The 23,477-nt window shown below is 41.7% G+C and overlaps 1 protein-coding gene across 1 annotated transcript; it reads right to left on the reverse strand.

Annotated features, from left to right (window-relative positions):
* Nucleotides 1-5,375: 5,375 nt before the first annotated feature.
* On the reverse strand, nucleotides 5,376-7,181 carry LOC133883970 (transcription factor JAMYB-like). The gene is made up of 2 exons (XM_062323381.1): nucleotides 6,870-7,181; nucleotides 5,376-6,557 (listed from the first exon to the last, which is right to left on the reverse strand). The coding sequence occupies exons 1-2, from the start codon at nucleotides 7,063-7,065 to the stop codon at nucleotides 5,794-5,796; spliced, it is 960 nt and encodes a 319-aa protein (XP_062179365.1). The 5' UTR covers nucleotides 7,066-7,181; the 3' UTR covers nucleotides 5,376-5,793.
* Nucleotides 7,182-23,477: the final 16,296 nt, after the last annotated feature.

Genomic DNA, 23,477 nt, shown 5'->3' on the forward strand with positions numbered 1-23,477 from the left:
CCTAAATGCAGTGTGTGTCATGGCCATTCACCCCTTTATAAATATAGTGTGTTTTGATTAACAAAAATAGTAATGATTTTTCTTTGCAAATGTATATACCTTCTGGATATATACGCTCGAAATGATTCCTCTCTTGCAACTTGTGCAAAGGAATAGCTCCTGACTGTGCCCTAAAAGAAAAAAAGGATAGCTCGTGACTGTGATCAGCACCGATCTCTGCCAGCTTTCATATGGGTACATGCATGAGCGCTAGTGCTTCCATGTATTTTTTTCCTTCTGTTTGGTAGAGCTTTGAGAGCACTTTATTAGCTAGAATTAGGAGAGCTCTAGTAAAGAGCAGCTTTCAGCTTTTAAATAGAATCCGTGTGAGTTATTCTCTGAAATAAACTAGAAGCTGAAGAGCTGAAAAAAAACAGTTTCTCCTTATTCATTTCCCGCACAGAATTATTTTCACCATATATTTTATTTTAGAGAATCATTTTCAATCACAGAATCAATTTCTACATAAAATCACTTCCCGTAGAGAATTTAAATCAGATAGAGCTATATTAAACAAATTCTTTATGCATCTTTTATTAGGGCATGCATGCGAGCATTTGTGGCCCTAACTACGAACCGGGGAAATGCATGCGGTGGGTCTCTCTCGCAGCTTATCTTGTGCATCGAAACCTATCATATATATCGTTGCGGCTTTTCTGCGATCTTTCTGTGTATCTGTCGATCGATCGGCCACGTACGCATGCGGTACGTTGTCAATCCGTGTGACACCAACTGATGAATTCATCAGGACCGACCAACAAACGCCTTGTTTGCATACAGGTACAATACACACGTGTACACGTTACGTACATACACACGTGTACACGTACAGTATAGGTCTACTAGCTAGCCTGATCGATCTGGTCTGCTGGTCACGGTACCACTACGTGCGGTGCTAGCTCTTTTGATGCGACGTAAGTTGCTGTGGCCTCCCATGCATTTGCATGCATGCATGCCAGCTGCATGCAGGCAGTATACGCCATGCATGCATGCAGGCTAGCCCATGCAGGACGTACCCGGCCAGTAATGTTGGTTCGTTCGTACGTACGTGCAGGTAGCTAGCTGTGCATGCGCCATGATTCACGCACATATCATATGGAGAGAGTAGTCACTAGTCAGGACGTCCTGCCTGCAGAGGGTATGATTGCCTCGATCTAGGGCTTTCATTTGTTCATCTATCAGTTCACCGGTCGATCTGTCTATCTGGACGGATGGATGGATATGGAATCGGACACATATAGATTCCCTGCCTGCCTGCAACTCTCGTGTCCGTCGTCTTTTCACCGCTGCCTTGCTGGCAAGCTATATATGAGTACTGAGATCTCCTCGTATCATATATCTGCGTCGACACGCATGCATGTCAGTATACCTGCTGCGTGCAGTGCCAAGCACTCACGTAGTACTACTACCTAGCCACTTTACTTTTAACTTTTCGAATCTCGTCGTCTCACAATGCATGAATGCATGGCACAGTACCACTGCTTATTGTCCAGTCACATTCGTGCGCGGCACATGTTTCGACACTGGCTGTTATGAATCCAGAGATCTACATAGACCTCCCGCGTTCATTAAATGATCATAGTATAAATTAAATCTCATTTTTAAAAAAAATATTTAATCTTCTATTATCTGTCTTCCATATCTGATATTTAATATTTATCTTATATATATTTTAAAAATAGATTCAACATCTATTATTTACCTTTCATACTTTTTCTAATTATTATATACTGGATTGATTCCACTTAACTAGCCATCCTTGCACGCAGCAGTTCGCATGTTAGCTTTTCGTGATGGACGAAACCGTCACCAAAAGTCCAAAAATCTACATAAAAAACCGTCCTGTGAATAAAACGTCAAGGAAAGTCATACAACCCTGGAGGAAAACCATCACGGATATTTCCCTGACAGTAACCGTCAAGAAAGATGTTTTGCGTTGGTGCCATGAATACCCGTACGTACAGGGGCGGACCCAGCAGTATAGGAGTGGGGGCACAGACCCCCACTTATTTTTGTTGATTTAGTGAACTGTAGCTATTTTTTTTACTGTAGCTCCAGTATTATTGTAGCTAGCAGGCCCCTATTCGATTTTTAGGCTAGGTCTACCCCTGTGTACGTACTCCATGTAAATAAAATATCACTAGTGAGGGAGACGTGCACAGAGCACGGAGAGGGCTCCGTTTCTAGGTTCCATTAGGATATATATACTATGTAAAAAAGCGCACAATTGGAGCATATTTTTCCTTTTGAAGTCGCCATTGGGCAGCATACAATTCGTTCTTATTACTGACGCTTTTGTTTCACAAGTTTCCTAGAGCTTATGCGCGTGAAATCTCTTGAGATTCCGGTGACCATATGAACGTGATAGCCGCCAGTGAGTTTAGGGGAGGGGTGGGTTAGGGTTTAGGGTTTCGGGATTCAATGGTGATCCTAGGGGTTAGAGGAAGGCGGTCGGATAGGCGGTGTGGTGGTGCGGCGTATGGAGAAAAAAAAAATCAGTTTTTTAAAAAAAAAACAGAGAGGGCACCGGTAAAACGATTTTGGTCAAATTTTGAAAAATTTCAGTTCGATTTTGATTAATTTTTGATCAAATTTGAATATTTTGGTCAATTTGTCCGGTAACACAAATACCGAAGGTGACCGGTAGGACCGAAAATCGCCGATTTTTAGTCGATTTTTTTTCCATGGTGTGTCGAGGCGGCAGTGGCCCCGTCCAAGCCATGGTCGGTAGGTGAGCGATGGTAGGGGTTGGTGACGGTGACAAGGAAAATGGAGTGGTTAGCATAACATCAGGACATGTCACGGTATCGTGGGGAGGAAGAGAAATAACGAAGGAAGAAGATGACCAACACCATTAGATTGAAATCATACGGCTGCGCGTTGTCCCCCGAAAGAAATCATACGGCTGCGCGTTGTCCCCCGAAAAAACACCCGTTTTCAGGCGCGTCAAGTTTGAACCCATTCTGACTTCTGAGTTAATTCGAGCACGTCATGGTAAAAAAAAAAAAACGTAGCAGAATAGAGCATGCACTAACTCCTGGATCAACCCAGGGCCGACCCTGTTGGTAATAACACTACCTTCGTAAGTTGGCCCATGGAGTTGGGCCAACACTTTTTAGGCCTTATACATGGGCCTTCTATTCCAATGCTACTTAATCTTGTGTGGCAGAACACCAAACATGTTTACATTTTTATTGCTTTGCAGATTCGATGGGTTTAAATTCCCGGTTTTGTAGCAGAGGGTAAATCCAGGCTTCATGAGAGTTTTTTAAGATAACGAGGCTATCTTCATGGGAGTAAATAAGTTAAACTAGATCTTTATCTTTAATAATTTTGCATTGATAGTTATGGCCTCGTTTAGAATGCCAGAATTTCGTAGGATATTTACGAGATTTATATTTATTCCTGCTAGTCATGTGTTTTATTTTAAAACAAAAATGCATGCATTTTAAACATGGCCTAGGTTGGTTTAGAATCCCTTACGAACGAACGGGAATTATAAAAGAAAGAAAAAAAACATAAACTTCACATGCATGCATGGTGCATTTTTTGCAACTCCAGCTGATGATTACATGATCGGCGTGTCACGCAAATGCAGACCAATCATGTGTTCCCTGCAGAGGCAGACACAAGCATAGTACGTAGAAAGTAGTTAGTGGACCAACATGTCACGGCTGATGCGAAGCGCGCGTACAGGTCGGCACTCGTGATTCGGACGGCCAGGATCTCCCGCCGGTGGTCCCCCTCCCCATCGGCACCGCACGCAGGGACGAACCCACCTTCCAGTGGAGGATGCACAAAACACCATATAATTGCTTGTTTTTCTATGGTCCATTATACATGCAAATCTATGGTATTTTTTAACTTAATAAATAGGATATCCGAACATATAATCTAATAAGTAGGATATCCCTTCTATAAGTGGAGGGTGCACATAATATCAAATATTTTTTATTTTTTTAATAATTTATTGTATACATCAGACCTATATAATATCACTAGTTTAACAAATAAATAGGTAAACTTTTAATCTAAGAAGTGGACGTCCAAGCATTTCCGTTGCCGTGACTGCACGAGTGGGGGCCTGACCTGCCTTATCTGGTCGCCGACGCCACCTTGCTGACCGCCCGGTGGGGCTGGTTGACCGGACGACCGGCGACGGAGACCGGAGACCAGGCCTCTGACCGCGCGTACGTCCAGCTGGCACGCCCGGGACCCTGGTCGGCCGACACGTCACTTGCTTCTGCCCCTGATTGGCCGGCGGCGCTGATTCATGCCACGTTTACAACGCGATACATGTCGAGTAGTGTCCTTGATGCGTACAGTATTCAGTCCAACTGCATGTTGCACTGTGAGCTACTTGTGCGCAAATATTCGTCTTAATTACCTTGTCAAAGTTGCTTGATCAAACTAAAGACATATATTTATATCTGTAAGATTAGATTGAAATAGTAGATGCAAAAAACAAAAACACTCGACCAGACCAGACTAGTTCAGTCCTTGTTCCAACCAAGCATGAGGATGAGGATGTACGGTGCGGTGGTGGGATCTCTCCGATTCACCGACCCCCTTTTTTGGCCATTTGATGGTCTCACTTTGTGGGCATGCATGGAAACCATCGGAAGCCACTATAGCAGCCACAGCCTACAGGCTTCATACTATCTATCTATATCCGTCTCTCTCTCTCTGAGCTATAGGCATGTTTGCAACGACAAACATTATCAAACTACATATACGTATAGTAGACAAGTTTGGAGCGCAAATGCATTACAAAAGGTCAATCGGTGTCTCTGAAATGGATCGATCGAGACCAACATTTTCAACTTGTTTTTCGTGTCCTACTACATATACATGCTAAAAAGAATATATATACCTGTATCTCAATTTGGCTCTTTTTTTAGATAATGGATAAGCATCCGGCCTTTCTCAATTTGGCTCTAGCTTGCTTGTTTTATATATGAAAGTTAGAAACAATTTATGTTGCATATTACAGATCAGTAGTTTTGTTGTCCAACCAAAGTGTTTAGTGGTGTCGATGCGACCAGAAAAAATATATTTATTTCCTCCATACAAGTTTATAATGCGCACAAATACTTATAGATTTAAAATTTATAAGCTTGAGTGTTTGGCCAACTCTGTTTATAGATTTTATTGATGCAACAAGAGTGGTATCCCTGATTTTTATGGTCATGGTTTTCTTGTTAGTAACAAGCTAGATATGGCAAGAAAATATATTGGTCAAAGTTTATCTTAAAGGACCATATCATGATAAATCACGCCTTATAAAATTAATGGACAGAGGATGTAACTTTTATGATAATATAATTCTCCCTTGAAACTGTCTCTTATGTCCTTTTCCTATCCTAGGATAAGTTATATAGCTGTTCTTTTTTTTTTTGGGACCACGAGGATGGTACACACGCATAGAGACAACCACACGTGTACACACACTCACGAGTGCGGTATACATCCACGCACGCCTGCAAAACAAACTAAGTGCACAAAACCTTCCAGATCGAGTAGGAAAACTAAAGGGGATATGCACATGCTTCCAAATTTAGTCATACTAAACCATACGTCGATTAGTATTAATTTACTTCTTGTGGAATTTCCTTTTATACATAATGCTCCCTCACTTGTGCGTATTTTTCCTCCAGTAATCAGCATGCAGGTTGTACTTGTCACTAATTCAGTAATTCTGTCTTGATTATGCACCCCCTCTGACAGACACAGTCTCACTATGTCTGCCTTGGATCAGCACTGCTGATGTAAGCAGATGTCCTCGAGGCTCCACAAGTTCTCCTCGAGATCTCCAAATTCAAATTCCGGCAGGCCGATCATCGAGTCACCGTCACGGTCGGCGGTAGCGAGAAGCTCCGACCAGCTCTCGTCGCATATAGTATAGTTCAACACGTCGTCGTCGTGGATGGCGTCGCTCGTACCTCCGCATTGCACGACACCGACTTCGATTGTCGGGGTCGTCGTGCACGACGCGAAGTGCGCTCCATGCGACGCCTCCGTTGACAGAGAGGACCGGATCGCGCTCGAGGTGTCGGGGCTCATGGCCGTCGTCGCCGTGGTCTGGCTCGGCTCGTTGTAGTGGTGCACGTGGCGGCCGTGAGCTTTGTTCGGCGGCACGAGGCTCCCGTACGCGGCCGGCGCGCTCACCGTCGTCGCCGCCGCGTCGCCTGCGGCACCGCTGGCGGCGGAGTCCGCCCGGATGCGCTCGACGAGCCGCGGCATCCAGATGTAGCGCACGACGTCGCGGAACTGCTTGCTGTTGACGTCGCAGCGGAGCTGCTTGGCGTGCTTCTGCACCCGGGTCCGCCAGTAGTTCTTGATCTCGTTGTCCGTGCGGCCGGGGAGGTGCTGCGCGATCTTGGACCAGCGGTTGCCCCACTGCGAGTGGAGCTCGAGGATGAGCAGCTGCTCCTCGGGCGTGATGTTGCCGCGCCGCACGTCGGGGCGGAGGTAGTTGAGCCACCGGAGCCGGCAGCTCTTGCCCGTGCGCTTCAGGCCTGAAACAAGCAAGCCATGCCCTGATTAGCAAACCATACGAATTCCAGGGGCCCAGCTGACAAATAATGAGACACAACACAAGCTAGTTGATCATTCAGTGCATCTTTAGCGAACTAGCTATAGCCAGAGGTGTCTCGCCACAGCTAGCTGTGGCAATGGAAAGCCTCCTCTTATCTTTTGCCAAGTCATCAGAGATCAATCTTAGTATATTCGAAACTGTAATTATATTGTGGGCAGCACTAATCAACTTAACAAACAATCATATATACACACACAAACACATATATATAGTGATCACTTTTAATTATTACCTGCAGAGCGGGCGAGCGAGTTCCAGCGGCCCTCGCCGTGCTTGGCGATGTAGTTGACGAGCAGGACGTCCTCCTCCACCGTCCAGGCCCCCCTCCTCAGGTCGCCCTCGTCCTCGCTCCCCGCCGCCGCCACCGAGCCTGCCGGGCTCATCGCCAGCACCTCCAGGTCCTCCAAGCCCATGCCCATCATGTCCATGAGCGCCAACTAGCTCGAGATGGCTACTGGCTATCGATTGGCTCTGTAAGATTGCAGGTAGTGATCGATCAGTGGGCTGCAGGGCGCTGTGGAGTAGTGTTTGGACTGAGCTAGTAGGGAATGGATGGGGAGTTTTGGTTGAGGAGACAGGGAGGGGTTTATATCGAGGAGGGCTGGAGGAGGAGGGAGATGGAGGAAGCACACGGGGCATGTGGGGACTAGATTACTAATCATGGTCGTTTCAAGCAAAGCAGTATGGGTTAAGGCCGCAATTAGCCAGAGAATTAGCGAGGAGTAGTAAAGCCGAAAGTGGAGGAGGCCGCGTGTACTAGCGTTTGTTTCATGGTACCAAGTTGAATGGTATTGGATCGTCATGTACGGACGGGTAGATTCTGTATGAGATGCTACAAGTAGTATACTTGGTTGGATGTATGGAACAATACATGAGAGTGTTTTTGTTGTATATATGAAATACACAAATGAATATGTTAGTTGTTAAAAGATAAACATTATATCTATTTATAACTTAGTTTCTTTATAATATGGTAATTTTAGAATTATATATTTCAACTAATTGTTCTAATTAATACTAATATTTATTGATCACAATTAATCATAACTTAATATGTCACTATTTATCACTAATAATATTTAATTATGGATAATAACATCTAATTATAACTAATACGTAGCTAATTGTTTTTTATTCTCATCAATACTCACTAAGTATATGTAATTAACAGAGCTGATCGAGTTTGTATAAGATTGCTCGGCAGGATGATTCAACATCTAGATATAATATTTTTAGAATCTATATCACCTATCTAAGAAAAGCTAATATCATTAGTCAAATCAAACATAAACATAATAATATATTCCGTATCATCACATACCTATATCAATATGTATACGGAACCAAGCACTATCTAAACAATTCAATCGCCTCAAGGAAAAAAAAAAAAAAAAACAGGCTACGAGCTTTGACCGTTGACTCCTCCACCAGTCCACAGGACCACAGCCTCTGCCCCTAGCCGTCCAGCTGCCGCCTTGCCGGAGTGTGTCTTCTCCCCGTCCTCCTCAACTCGTGACTTCACGAGTGATGAGTGGTACTGCACTACTGCAGCATGCATCAGCAGTTCCTGCTGGAGAATCGCTCAATCAGATTTCTTTCTTTCTTTCTTTGTTCTGAAAGAATATTCGACCGATTAGAAAAGCTGGTATAATATCCAAGATGTAGTCATAATATCAGTGGCGGACCCAGGGCCCGGCGACCCTGGGCGCTCGCCCGGGCTCCGTCTCAACCCACCTCTATACTTCTATATAGATTATGAGGAAATTCGTAAATTGAGCCGATCAAATTTTGGGCAAAATCTAGCTCGTATAGGCACGGCCTGCGCTCAGTCCAGACTCCCTGAAATCCCTGGATCCGCCACTGCATAATATGGTATTTGAAACGAAGGATTTGCACATAGGAGGAATGAGTTCCTTTACAACTCCTATATACGGAACAGGTTATTTCATATACAGGAAATCAGTAGGGATTAGCGAAACAGAGATGATGAGGACGAGTCTCATGTTTCTCTTCAATCTCTACGCCTTTCATTCGGCAAAAAAAAAAAAAAAAAAAAAAAATTGGATTCCTTCATCCCAAGCAAGATGTATGCAACATGTGGCCTAAGTGTGATTTTTTTTCTAGGTGAGATGATTGCAAATTCAGGTAACTGTCTACTGTGGGGATTATAATAGGTGGACTCAATTGCCGAAAAAGAGACGATCGATGGCTAAGGACGAACTGATCCGGATTATTGTTTGAGGAGAGGACCGGGGCATCTTTGAACATCAGCTAGCAAGGAACTTGTGCCATACGCCCTATGAATTCAAAATTCGAATCAAAAAGATATACAAGGAACCGTTTTAATCCTGCTTTTGGAGACCAACTTGCACTACTAGTTTATTACCGAGATTAGCTAAGTGTTCGTGCGTTGCAACAAAAGTATAAATATTAGAAGTGATAATATCAATCACAAACTCAAGGCGTGAAGATATAAATGCGTTATGAGAGTGTCGTCGAACGAATATGTCAGGAGTGATATCGTAGTTTAATTTCAGATAGGATAAAAAAGCAGATAAGATTATCTGCTAATTTTCTTTTTAATCTATTTATTTATTTTTATTAGTAAAATAAGTCTTATATTTGTAGCAGATAACGAGACATAGGTGCTGGAGGGTGAGAGTGGATGGTAAAACTATGTAAATTATTCAAATTTTAAGAATTTTTATTAGATGAGAGAAGAGTAGAGGGAAGAAGTGATGGAGGATCTAACCTATATTTTATATAGTAGAGATTACTTCAAGTAACTTTTTTTATTTACTACTATATTGTTGTGTGAATATGCTTCGTTTTAGTTGTTTGGCTGTTTAATTGTTTGCTTGTTTGTGCAATCTAGAATTGCAGATTCCAGCGTCGTCCTTCGCTCCTAGTAGAGTGCATATTTCAAAGCCAAAACGTGTCTACGAAATCAGCTTTTTTTTTTTTACCGAATACGAAATTAACTTTTTTTTAGCATGAACATAAATATATAACTAGTGCTCTACTAGAAAGGATACAAGCTCTGTGATCTCCCAAAAACTTGATTACACAAATCTTGAAGTGCCCAGCAGAATTATAGTAGTAACTAAATTACACAGACTATTTTATTACAGTCACGCAGAGCACTGAAGCACACACCGGTGATTCAGCTTTGAAACACCACGTACATCGTTATTGAAAATTCACCATCAAACGGCAAAAATATAAAAATAGACAATATATGTTAACGTATTTACTAAAATAGATAACAAATCGACGTATTTGCAAATCTAACACATATATTCGGAACTTCAAAATACAAAAACCCGATTTCGGTACTGAAACCAAAAAAAAAAGAGTGACCCCACTGTTTTCAGCACTTGAGGTGCTGGATACGGCACCGCTCACCCGTATTTTGCACCTGAGGTGCCGAAAACAATGAACAATACTATATTCGGCATCTCAGATGCTGAATACAGCCTGTGCCGTGCATTGCGCGAGAAGATGAAACTTAAGAAGTCATAAAAGTGCAAATTTTTTTATTTAACTTATGATTTTTTATAAAAAAAATAGTCCAAAAATCCTAAACGTATTCATGAGCAAACTAAATATCACTAGCAATCTATTTTAATTGGTTTGATCCAAAAAGCCTGAGACAATATTTAATTAAAATTCTTCAAATAAGCAAACTTTTATAAATTCTAGCAATATTTAATTCCTCAAATAAATTGTCAAAAATCTAGAAAAATTCACAAATATTATTCTCATGTGATGTAATAATTTATAAAAATATTTTTAACCCTATGTTATTTGATGAAAAAGTGAATTCCTTTGTAATGCTCCATTTATATGTATTTTTATCATTTCATGCGATATTCTCTTTTTAATTCAATTTGAATAAAAATATTTTAACATGCACAAACCTTGTTATCATATTAATATTAAGATTTTGTAATGCTCCATTTATATGTATTTTTTATCATTTCATATTAATATTAAATCTTATTGGAAAGAATTCTGCAAGGTAATTTTGTAGTGAATTAATGTTGAGATGATATAAATTCTAATTTATCAAATATTAATAGTTGTGAAGAACAATTAATAGTGAGGCCCAAGTTGACATTGTTGCACGGTATCCCCTGCGTTATACCTTGAAGCATACATACGGCGGCACATGACTTCAAAGTCATTGTTGTTCATGTCGTAGATCCTCGTCCGATGAAAGTGTGCATTGTTCCTCTTTCTGGATAATATTGCCTCTACGTTAGGTGCAAACCGTGTGCTGCAATTCATAGCAGCATTACCACGGTCTCGAAAGTAGTCCGTCGTTCTATAGAATGTGAGCTCAATAATGACACACAACGGGAGGCCCATACTCCCTTTAGCACATTATTGAACGTCTCCACTATGTTTGTTGTTATGATGTTGTACCTAACATGAGATACAAAAATTTTAGAAGACATATCTGCATAAGATAGGGTTCAATATGATCATTTAAATTCTAAGTGCTAATTTGACACCGTGAGTGTTATGGATTAGAGCCCAACGCTCCACTGGCTTCCCCGCTATCTACTGGCTAAACGTAGCACGTGAACGGCTAATGATAGTTTGTCCTTCAATCATTTACGTTCGCAAATGGTCCTCTTGTTCTTGTTGATATGTCATCATCTTGGGAGTAGTCTCATTTAACTCTCCCTATATCTCGTTGAACTTCGCCTGCTGGTTCTGCAGACACAAACCTTTGAATCTCTTTACAAGAGACTTGCTGCGATACCTTATGTACAGGTTCGTTCTCAAGTGGTGCATATACCACATTCTCTCCACATCAGGCTATACAATGGAGTAGTTTATGCTATCATGCAGCACATCCAATGCATGCAGAAGGCCCTTGTTGTGACCAGAGATGATGCAAACTCGTTCCTTGTTGCTCACGACATATGTCCTCAACAAAGTGAGGAATCACAACCAGCTATCATTGTTCTCACTCTCAACCATTGCAAAGGCGAGAGGAATGATCTGATTATTTGCATCCGTCGTCATCGCTGTCATAAGGGTTTCATGGTACTTGCCACTTGAAAATGTGGCATCCACGCATAAAATCGGCCTGCAATGTCTGAAAACTTTGATGCATTATCCAAAGGACTAGAATAACTTAATGAGGTATCGGTCAGTGGTGTTGTACGACCCATCCTCTAGCTTGATCGGCTCATCCACCATCGCCCATTGAGTCTCTGGATTTGTCATGGCAATCTTCTGCAGTAGCTTCGGAGCATAGTTGTAAGACTCCTCGAAGCTTCCAAATAGCATCTTCAACACCTTCTACTTCGTTCGTCATGCAGTGTGGTAATTGATCAGCATCCCCATCTTAATCTGCACCTCATTTATAATGGATTTTGGCGAAAAATAAATGTTCGTGCCAACAAGGGTGATGAGGAGTTGGGCTATTAACCTTGCATCAATAGTGTGACTCACATTCTTAATAACCTCTTTGCTGTATGTATGTGGGGGTATGTCTACTGATCACGAAATAGTTCTCATATTTTAGCTTATATGCTCATACAAAGTAAGGACAAATCGGGTGCTTGAAACACCTGACCTCATACTTCGTGAAATATGAAAGTTATATTGAGCAAATATTCAATCTCATTATAAATTAAAACTGTACTATTAATCTATTCATAGATTTCTTTGTACTGAGTCAGCTGAGGGGAGTAATGAAGTCTATGGTGAGTACAAGACACTAAAAATATTCCTCTATTTTACTTCATAGTTGCTTCTTTTATTTAACTAAGGCTAGGAGTTCATGTGTGCATTACTATTTTAATGAATTGTATTAAAAAAACTAATTAAACCGACGCACACCACTATTAATTTAAAAAATTCAATTTGACAATTTATTGATGCATTGTGATTTGAATCGAATATTTCTGTCCAACCCAAGTTTTTTTGACTAATCAAATTCGCGCTAATTACTATTATAAAATCTACCAACCTAAACAAATAATTCCTATTACACAACATCACGCTAATTACTATTATACAAACTCACACTAATTACTATTACACTAACTAAGAAAATAATCATATTCATATAATCAAACTAAGCAAATAATTGAACAAATGTAATTAAATAGATTAAACACTTCAATTACTATTATTGCTGCAAGTACTAATTAAAATCATAATTTAAGTACTTATTATATCTCGCGCTCCTCCTCCTCCTCACCTCGAGCTGATTCTCCTCTCCTTGCACTACTTCTCCTCTCCTCTCCACGCGCTGCGCTGCTACTTCTTCTCTACTCTCCTCTCGCGCTACAGCTTATGCATGCGTTGATGATCTCATTTTATAGCGAAAAGTAGAGAGACATGAAGGGACAACGACATGAACGACTTGATCGCGCGCCAAAAGCAGCGACAAAAGCGACGGACGCAGAAAGCATCATCGTATTCTGCACCTGAGGTGCCGGATACAGCACTGCTGCCCATATTTACACCTTAGGTGCCAAAAATTTCCCGAGCCCATATTTTTCGGTATTTGAGGTATCAAATACGAATGCTTGATTTGTAAATATGCTGATATGTTATCTCTTTAGCAAATACGGTGATATATGTTGTCTATTTTTTCATTTTTGCCACATAAAACATCTCAAATAATTCATCTGAAATAATGACTTTTACAAGAAGAAACAACAAAGATAAATTTAGGGAATTAGAAAAGACAATAACAAAAGTTTACATCTGTCTTTTTTTCTCCTTGTATAAGTCATTGTTTCATATTTTTTTTGGCTAATATTGTACAAGTCGTTGCTCTGAGTTGAAATATATAGTACTCTATATCACCAGAATTTGTCATAATTGTTTATGACTGTTTGTATGGTGTTTTTTAAGTCTTGGGAGCACCCGATATTTTTGGCACCTCTAGTCCTCTATACATAAGAGTAGTGAGGAACGAATCGTTTTCGCGGCGAAGTTTCAATCATATGGTACAGTTGGACGCATGCATATATACATAGCCCTAGGTCTTCCTCTCAGCTGAGGTTCAAGTATTTTTTGTGCACGAGGCTATAATTTTAATCATGTGGTGAGGTGACCTTATTTCAAATCATTTGGACTAGAGCTAGCTTGGTTTGCACGTCTTCCTCGACGATCTTAACAAATATTTCGCACGAGGGCACGCGTGGTTTGCTCCAAATGCATGCATGTTGAGTTGGCGCGGGTCGTGTCTTGCAGCTCCAGACAAAACAAAGAAGAAGGCAACGGTCCGATGCACGCCAGGTTGACGTACCATTATATTTGATGGTGCATGCATGTATCAGAAAGTGGTGGAAGCAGGATAAACTGTTAGGGACCTATCTCTTTCTTTCTTTCTAGCTCTTTATCTTCTTATTTCTCCGATCTCTCCTTTCTCTCTGTATAGCACCATAGGGTCAGGGGCCGCCCCTTATCAAGATAAGAGCAATTTACGTTCTACTACATCTTAAAATCTTGAATATGAAATAGTAGTGATAATCTTTCTATAAATCCTGAGCATGTCTCCTCATTTCAATCCGCTCCCCATCTCATTTCTCTCCGCATCTCCAGAAATCGATATGAAGGGGTAGTGACAGTCGAAGTGGTACATTAGTCACCATCGTTACTTCAACCGTCTCTACCCCTCGGGCCCATCTTCCCCGTCTCCAAAGTATATTACCGACCTCGCGGCTGCGTCAACTGCCTCCGGAGCCTAAGCTGTCTTCCCGTCACCCCATTTCATTGAGCCCGAGCTATCTCTCTATCGCCTTGTGTCCTGAGATCGGTCACCCCGTCTCCTGAGCCCGTCACCTTGTTTCCCTGAGTTCCAACCGTCTTCTCTGTCTCCCGAGCCAATTGTCACCTCGCACAAGAGCCTTATACAGGGAGTTGACAGAAAATTTCCCGGATTGGATTAAGCTCCATTGAAATTTGTCTCGTTTGTGTGCCAAGTTAATAGTGGTAAGGTGTGCTAACAATCAGTCCACACTTTCAATTTTGGACCATCTAGATCCCACTTGAAGATTATGTTCAAGGGATTAGTTTGTAGAACTGAAGACACTGTCTCTTGTTTGATTTGCGCTATAGTGTAAAGTTGGAGGTATTGGTCTCTTAGACGCAAATTGCCTAACCAAATATCCCCTCAGAATATAATTTCAGAACCATCCTTTATATTAAAGGTACCATTGCAGAACACGAAGTGTTTTACTTTCATCAGTCCAACCTAGAAGTGAGAGTTACCTAGTTTGCTTTAGATCTGTAAAAGTGATTTGGACCCTATATATTTGTTACGCGACAAATTTTGCCAGAGCCCATCTTCAGTTAGTAGTTTATATAACTATTTGGAAAGAAGAGTAATGTTTTAGATATCGAGATTCTAGATCTACAGTCCACTCCTGGTCTCTGGGTTTGCAAAAGACTTTCCATTTTATCAGGTGATACTTTTTTTTTTTGCCGTCTCTTTGCCAGTAGAATCTAAAGAGAAAGTAGCATGTGTGGTTTAGTAGAAAATTAAGTAAATTTTAGGATCAGAGACTTAGACTAGTCGACATGAATTAAGCATGGATATGATCAAATCAAACATGCATGCATGCACCCCCCCTAGGCGTAGCAACAAAAAGTTTAGATTCTTTGCAGGTTGGCTGCTGGCTCATCCATGGGCCATGCCGGCTGCGTGTAAACGCCCTCTTAAAATAAGGCCCGGGGCTCCACTAGTTACGTAGTCCCTTGCATTGGGTGCATGCGCGCTTTATTCTTTTGGCTTCCATGTTGAGTGGTAAGCGATTGAGTTCTGCACTTCTCCTTCCATGATATATCTTAGTTTTTAGGAAGAAGAGTAGAACAAGTAAAAAGATTTGGACCACCTTTTCTTCTTTAATTTCAGAGGAAGAGTACATGTTGGACCAACTTAATTAAGGCGTACGTGGATAATTTGATTTTAAGGACAATAGTGAAATTCGAGTTCATAACATATGTAAAATACATATATAATATCTCTTCACCCATGCCATGTTAGGAGTGCATGCACTGCTTTCTTTTTTCTTTTGCGATTACAAGGTCCAGTACACACCACTGTATATGCACACCACTCACACATCCGTGAGTGCGCACCTATCACACGCCTACAAATAAAATTGTTGAAAATACTAGCGTATGTGTAAATCGTGTTTACCAGGATTTAAACCCTGGTGGGTGGAGTGGTACTCTCACGCCTCTACCGTCACGCTAAGAGATGGTTCACAGGAGTGCATGCGCTTCTGGTAATTCACCAGTTAATTAGTTACTACCACTGTTATGCTTAGCTATTCAATGTTTTGAATAGGGATGTAAGTTTTGTATTTTTTGAGTTATTGTATTGACCTAAAAATTAAAAAAATGAACTAAAGGTTCACCCTCACCTAATTAAATTAAGAAAAAATTAAACTAAGTATTAATCCATAACTACCCATTGAGTACCCACTTAGATCTAGTTTTGAACATCCATACACTCTGAACGCACCCTGCTCTTGATTTTCCTAATTATACAGTTTCAAGAACTATTAAAATATAATGATACAAAAATAGTTTTTTATGGAAAGAAACTGATATACGTCTATGTAAACCAGTGGTTAAAGTTCTACAAAAATCGGTTGCACATATTTTAGAACGATTAAAAAAGAATAAAAGTATATACAGTTTTGTGATAGACATTATTTTGAAACGTTGCGTCCCCACCTCCGAAATTTTATAATGTTCACAAAAAAAATGAGATCCATGGACATGGACATAAGTTGAAAGTAGTCGGGTCTTTTCTTTGTTTTTTCTATGTCAAATGGAGGGGGGAAATGGGCTTCGTCCCTTTTCTGTTTTGGATCAGTCATGACACTGGAAAATGAAAGGTACACAAATCAAAGATGCCCAACCAAAGATGCCCAACGAAAACTCCCAAAATATTCCTTTGCATGGATGCCCCATGTGTCGGCAACTAACCACAATAAAAACATGCTTGCAACTAACTTTGTCACATCCTACCTGACTACTTCCTGTAATCCAATGTACTCAGCTCTTTAATTACTCCATTGAACCTTAAACTTGTGGGCCACTAGAGTTCCAACTATATGTATTGCAAATGATTAATCATGTGAGTTGCAGCCGCTTTGACAAACGAGGCCAACAAACTTTTGTAATTGTTTACTCCTCCACTTCCTCTCATCTTAGTTGCTACAGTATTTTGACCAGTTAGGTAGGATTCTATGTCGTATTGTGCACAGGATTCAACTCCCTGTAGCTGTAGTAGTCCCTGCACTGCTGCTTTGATCCAAGGCTAACTCGTTGACCAGTACCGGATGGTACGATCCAATTGAGACACTTGATTAAATAAATCACTCTAATGTGCTAAAGTCAGCCTTCAAAACACTAAAGTCAGCCTTCAAAACAAAAAAGTCAGCATTCTGTTTGACTCAGAAGGAGGATTTGTTCGAGATGCTTTAGCCAAAAGATGGCTAAAAGAAGCAGCTTCCAAATGACGACACCAAGCATTGAAATGCTCTCAACATTGTGGTGTTAACAATGGCGATATATTTGTGGTCAAAGCATGCAGTGGGTGCTGGTAACATAACATGCATGAGTCAAAGCTCTAGCTTGCTGGAAATTAACATTATAAATGGGATTAGTTGGGCATTCACGCTTGCTGCCTAGTGAAAGTTCTTATATTATTGGAGCAATTTGTTAGGTATCATCGTAAAAATTATAAAAGTTGAAAAATATCATCGGCTGTAAGAATATCATATGAGTCATAGGCACTTTTGCGATCATATTTTCCAATATGAGCAATTTACAATGATATCCACATGATTTTGCCAATATTTTTTACAATGGCTAGCTAGGTAGGTAGGCTAGTGTCACTGATATTCAAACTAAAAAAGAAAGGTTGACTAATCCTCACCTTAGAGGGTAGAATTTAGAGTTGCTGCACAAAAGAAGTGCATGATCCTAATTGGTTGTCTAAAAAGAATTAATATTGCTATGTCCTGATGCACTTGCCACATTGAGGCTGGTAAAATGTTACTGATCACGACCAAAATGACAATGCGAAAGTTCGTAGGGTGAGGTGTGTAAGAACAAGTTGGATAGTAGTTGTGGCCACCTTTGATATATTAACACAAACTGTTGGAGCTAGAAATATGCCGCACTAAAAAACAACCAATTCATATCTTACTTTTGAAATATTTACCAAACAACGTTCAAGAAAGAGGAGGACATATGAGTCGATCCTAAGATCATCTCCAACCATATTTTCTTCATTTCGTTCCCTTCCTCATTCCTATTCCCTTTATTTTCTCTTATCTCCAACAGTTTCCCTTCGAGGGAAATTACGAAGGGAAATGAGAGAGAATCCCGTCCTGAAGGGAATGACCCTGGGAATCCTGTCGTGAAGGGAACCGTGAAGGAAAACCGTTGGAGCGCTGAAGGGAACGAAAATCCCTTCACGACAGGAATATCACCCTGAAGGAAATCCCTTGGGGCTAGTCTAAGACTCAACTTGGATGGGGAGCTTAAATATCTTCCCGCTGCTTGATACTCCTAGAAATTCAGATTGGTCAAAAAGCTATATTTAACTGAACTAAAAAACACATGTGCAAATTGATGTTCCAATTAAGTGAAACAAAACAAATTAAAACAAATAAATAGAATGATAGCTTTTTTCGAAAAAAAGAAAAATCATGGTTGACACGGCAGGGCAGACACAGACTCACTGAATTTGATTTGGTGAATCATGCACACAAGAGCTCAGTGTTACAAAAGGCTTAATTGCTAGAGTCGACAGTTTAAAGACGTATCTTCATCAGAGTTGAGACAGATATGCCAATGCCTCTCTAGCTAGTGGTGCTTATTGCCGTCGCAAATAAAATAAAGCCCGTAATATTAATCATAATATTTACTACTTCATCCGGTTATAAATACATATCGTTTTGAAAAAAAGTTTAGTAAAACTTTTAAAACTTTAACTAACAATAGTTTTCAAAACATTTAATTTATAAACCTTGAAATCATATGTGTAAATTTATCTTGAAAATACTTTTATAATATCACAAATTTATTGGATTTTGTAAATATATTTCAATAAAACATAATAGGTAAGGTATGCATCAGAGACCGTTGATATGTATCTAACCGGAGGGAGCAGTTGGCAAGGCTAAGAAGCACACGGCTTTGGTTGAGATGCGAAAGGAATGATGCATCAGGAAGGCAAGACGAGACGATGCAGATGGAGATGGAGATGGAGATGGAGGACCCAATGCAAAAAGGTGAAGACCCCACTACCAACAGTGCTTCTTATTGCATACACGTATTGCTCGCCGCAGGCATGTGTTGTATCGATTTGAGTACCTGACAAGATCATCATCACAATGAATATCATCATCAGAATGAAATCTCAGTTGTAAATTTGTTGACGTCTCAGCTAATCTATCGAGATATATGCGTGACGAGACAAATGGATCGAAATGTCGATGCTTTTTGGGCGTTGAGATTGTTTCGAGTGCAAGAGATTCCAGTTGTGATGAGACAAGATGCATATCGCTAGCTCACCGTTTGACAAATGCAGATTTGTTAGCTCGACAGTGGGGCTAAGCAGACTGGCCAGCATCAGGCAAATATCTTATGCTTTGCAGTAAGTCAAAACTTAAGTCAATTCACAGAGGCAGGTGGAAAGGCGGAAAACAAATTTAATCATGACACTTAGCCCGTCTTCTTGTCATTACCATGGCTGCTTTAGATTAGATTAAGGCGATTAGAGAGCAAACCCTATTCTATTCATAGCTACTTTAGATTAGATTATAGGATCTCCTCTGCCTTATCCTCTCTTAGCATCGATCCGTATCTGATCGGCACAAATACGAATGGAAGATCGCAGCGAGATGGCGATGCGTCGTAAATTTTATTGATTTGATTAGTTTTGACTCGTGCAGAGCAAAGAGTAAAAAAGGTGGCCATCGCTGATTCAATTCAACCATGGCTAGCCTTTTAGTTCTGAAAGTAAAAATGTGTTCATCGATGTGCTGTTTTAGCTGTTTTGCTTGCTTGACCGGAGCTCTGCGTGTAACTTTAGGTTTCATCTTTTTGGTAGCCTGGATAGATGTAGAGCCACTTGAGTGTTTACATCACAGAATTGGGTTGAGCTTCGCTAGACTTGGCGCCGTATTTCTAGCCAGTCTAGAGTTCGAACCCCAGGCTTGCATAGGAGCCAGTCATTTATTTGCTCGATGGTTAGACTAAAGTAGAGAAGGGTCGGGTCGGCCAGGGTTCGAGAGCGTGGATAGACTTTGGCTTGTTTCTGGTTCCCATGCTCTTCTGAGACCGGGGAAGTATTCTACTCCCTACTTTCCTAGACTTGGTGTTGTATTCCTGATCCGAGCAAGTTTAATCGGTGTGACGAGCAAAAATATTTTTTTTCCCATTACAAGGATAACGGTTGAACATTCACATACCGACGAGTACATCTCCTATCGCATAACTGATTCACCAACGAGTACATCCCATATCGCATAGCTAATTATTTCATAAGCATACTTATACCTCATAAAAGATGATTTAAATCCTAATCGGTAGGTAGTCGTACTCCCATGACTCCGCCATCATACAGGGAAGGATGAATTCTCGAGCAACCAGATTAACAGAGAGCATGTTATTGTTACGGTAATGATTTCTTCTGCGTAATCATGCGCAATACCTACATTATAATGGGCAGTAGGAGTATCCTCTAGCCTATACAGTAGTTAAATTGTAGAGTAGCACCTCCTGCAATCTTTTGTCTTGAGGTGGCAGATCAGATGAAGGCGTCCAGGTGCTTCGAAATGCTTCCTCACTAGTGCGTCCGTGCCACGTCATCATCCACGCATGGTATGGAACACTCACTTGTGGGTTGGGCCAGAGAGAAACGGGCCCCACGAATTCCTGGTAGTAGCTTGGGCTAGAAAGAATGGGTCCTTTACCTGGCCCAACTGCTAAAGCTCAATGCTAAAACCCAGAAGCATCTGGCTGCTGACGTGAGCATCGTATCGATGCTTCTAGATGCTTCAGCCAGAGTGAAAACGGGACCGATATTTCACGCCCTCTTCAGTTCAAAAGCCTGGGAAGTAAATATAAGACGATCGATATCTATATCTGACATTATTTGATATTATCTGTGTTTAATTTTGAATCTAAGAAAAAAAAATGATATGATATATGATGATTGGTATCCGTTCGAAGTATTCGAATGTTAGCGTCGAGGTTAGCTCCTGACAATGATTTTGAGGTGTATCGGTTGATGAACACTTGACAACACTTGTGGTGTACGTGTGTTTGTGATGAACTCAATAACACATAGGTTATCCAGGTTCAAGCCTCTTTTAAGATAATAGCCTTATATCCTATGTATTTTATTATCAGAGTTTGTGAACTGGTTACAGGTGAGTTTTCCACCAACCCCTCTTTACGAATCGGATCCTCCTCTCTTTATATACTAGAGAGAAGAAGAACTTACAAGTAGACCATTTTCTACTGACACATACCTTAGCTAAACTTTTCACCCCTAGGCTATTTAAAATGGGCAGCGCACATGTCTCTTTTTGTTCTGATGAAGCAACCGAGCTCATCCCATCCGCTAGACATCTCCACGTCTACACCACCCAGGTTAGCCGATATGTCCCGTCCCATCACCAGTCTCGCACGCGCGTTCGTGAAGCAGTCTGACACGTCTGCGAGCACGTCCCGTAATGTTTAATGCTATGAGATGGGGCATGATACCACTGCGCTGGTCACGACTTATCTGCTGGGGAGGAGTGCCTAGGGAAGAAAAATACTTGAGTGAAATGCATTTAATGAGAATAGACTAGTTTGATGAGTACCTGTCCCGCGACTAGTAAAGGCTGGTCGCATGAATCCCTTATGTGGTAAGGATCTAGGTTACGAAGATGCAGACTGGTCGTGCGATTGGACTCTGGTCCAGGAAAGAATCTTCTACTAACTAGGTATCGGCTGGTGTAGGCCCTTAGAACAGGGAACCCCTATTCTACACACCGATAGTAGCCCTCAAGCTCCCTCGTGGATGTGGTGATCTGAGTGGTTCGTCGTGTGGTCGTAGATGGACTTGGTTGTGCCACCTGGGCCCCAGGTCAACATGAGTTCACTTTGGGAGTGGCCATCAACGCAGTCCATTTTCGTGGACGGGCCCACAACATCGCATCTCAAGAGGAGATTTTAAACTTACACACACACACACACACACAGAGAGAGAGAGAGAGAGAGAGAGAGAGAAACATCGTGAGAGAGAACATTGATTTCCATCAGACCTGAGGGAATTTTGGCCCCCAAAGCGCGTACTTTCAAATTTCAAGACGACTGAGCCCCGCGTGACGGTTGGGATATCACACTGACCTTATAAATTGAAAAGCCAAAGTTTGCCCATGAATCCTTTCGCCATTCCCCACATCCTTCAAGCCCTTGCGCCTAGAGCCCATCGTCTCCATCTCCACTCATGTTTTTGTAGCAACCTCTGCCGCTCCCAATAGCGCCACGCACCAGTAAAGAGCCAGATTTTTCCAAGTCCAAGTACATTGTGGCTAAGCTAAACTAGATGTACGACAACTGTCTGCTCCCTTATCGCCTTTCTTTAGGGTGTCACCCGGGGAAGGACGTGCCCACTCCCCGCAAGGTGGAGATCATGCTATTTGCCTCTTTCTTTTTGGCTGGCCATGTGTCGTCCTTTTCCGAATTCTTCACCACCGTCATCCCCTACTATGGTATCTACCACCTTCACCTCAATTCCAATTCCATCATCATGTTGAGCATCTTTGCTCACATGTGCGAGAATTTCATTAGGATCGAGCCATACATCGATCTCTTTAGTTACTTTTATACAGCCAGGTTACAGACCGGGCTGGCCACTGGGAGCTATGGATTCCGCCTTCACGACGGCATCGCAGGCTCCTACCTTGAGATGGGCCTTAAGTCGTCATGGTCGGGCTGGATGGAAGAATGGTTCTACTTCAAGACGGAGGATTCATTGGACAACATCTATGTGCCAAACAGACCGGCACAAGTCTCTAAGAGCCAGGGGAATTCCCCTGTGACCACTCCAGAGCTGTTGAGCCTCATAGCTCGGTCAAAAACCTTGCGAACGCCCGGCTAACCGGATCAGATGTTGTCCGTGACTTCATCAAGCGCCGGTTGTGCCCTTTGCGGAAAAGAGCATATTTGACATACAAGTACACTGGGAGTGATGACGTCACCAAGGAGAGCTCTTTAGGTAATGTCGTAACCGTTTTCATGGCGCTCTTTGTTTATTCATGTGGTGTCTTAAGTATCCCTCTTATGTAGATATCTCTGATAAGACTATCGAGTCGCGGGTCAAATTCCTTATGGCGATAACCCCGAGGAAGGATGGCCCACCGCGAGATGCTCCTCCATTGTGCGACCTCTCCCCATCGGAGAGGGCTCGTCTCATATTGGTATGTTTGGCCTTTTCTAGGAACTTCCATTGTCATGTCTTATTCTGGGTCAGGGTTTCATGGTTTGCATCGCCATAGGGTCTTCCCAAGATCAATATCTTGCGTTCGATAATCGACGAGATCATAGAGACCGCAGAGGCATCCAAACACGCTCACAGGACGTCGAGCTCTAGCAGCTCGATTGCTGGACTGTCCTCCCCGACTAGTTGACCCAGTGGCTTTACGAGGTCTAGGTTTGTGCTTAGCACTCCACCGCCATGGTAAGGTTTTTGGTTAGGCACAAATACTTCGAGTTTTCTTTTTTTTCCTGATTTCGTAAATCTGTTGTCGTCGCAGGTTCTTGACCCCGCCCATGGCCCCGG

This window comes from Phragmites australis, chromosome 11, assembly GCF_958298935.1.
Source record: "Phragmites australis chromosome 11, lpPhrAust1.1, whole genome shotgun sequence".
NCBI lineage: Eukaryota > Viridiplantae > Streptophyta > Magnoliopsida > Poales > Poaceae > Phragmites > Phragmites australis.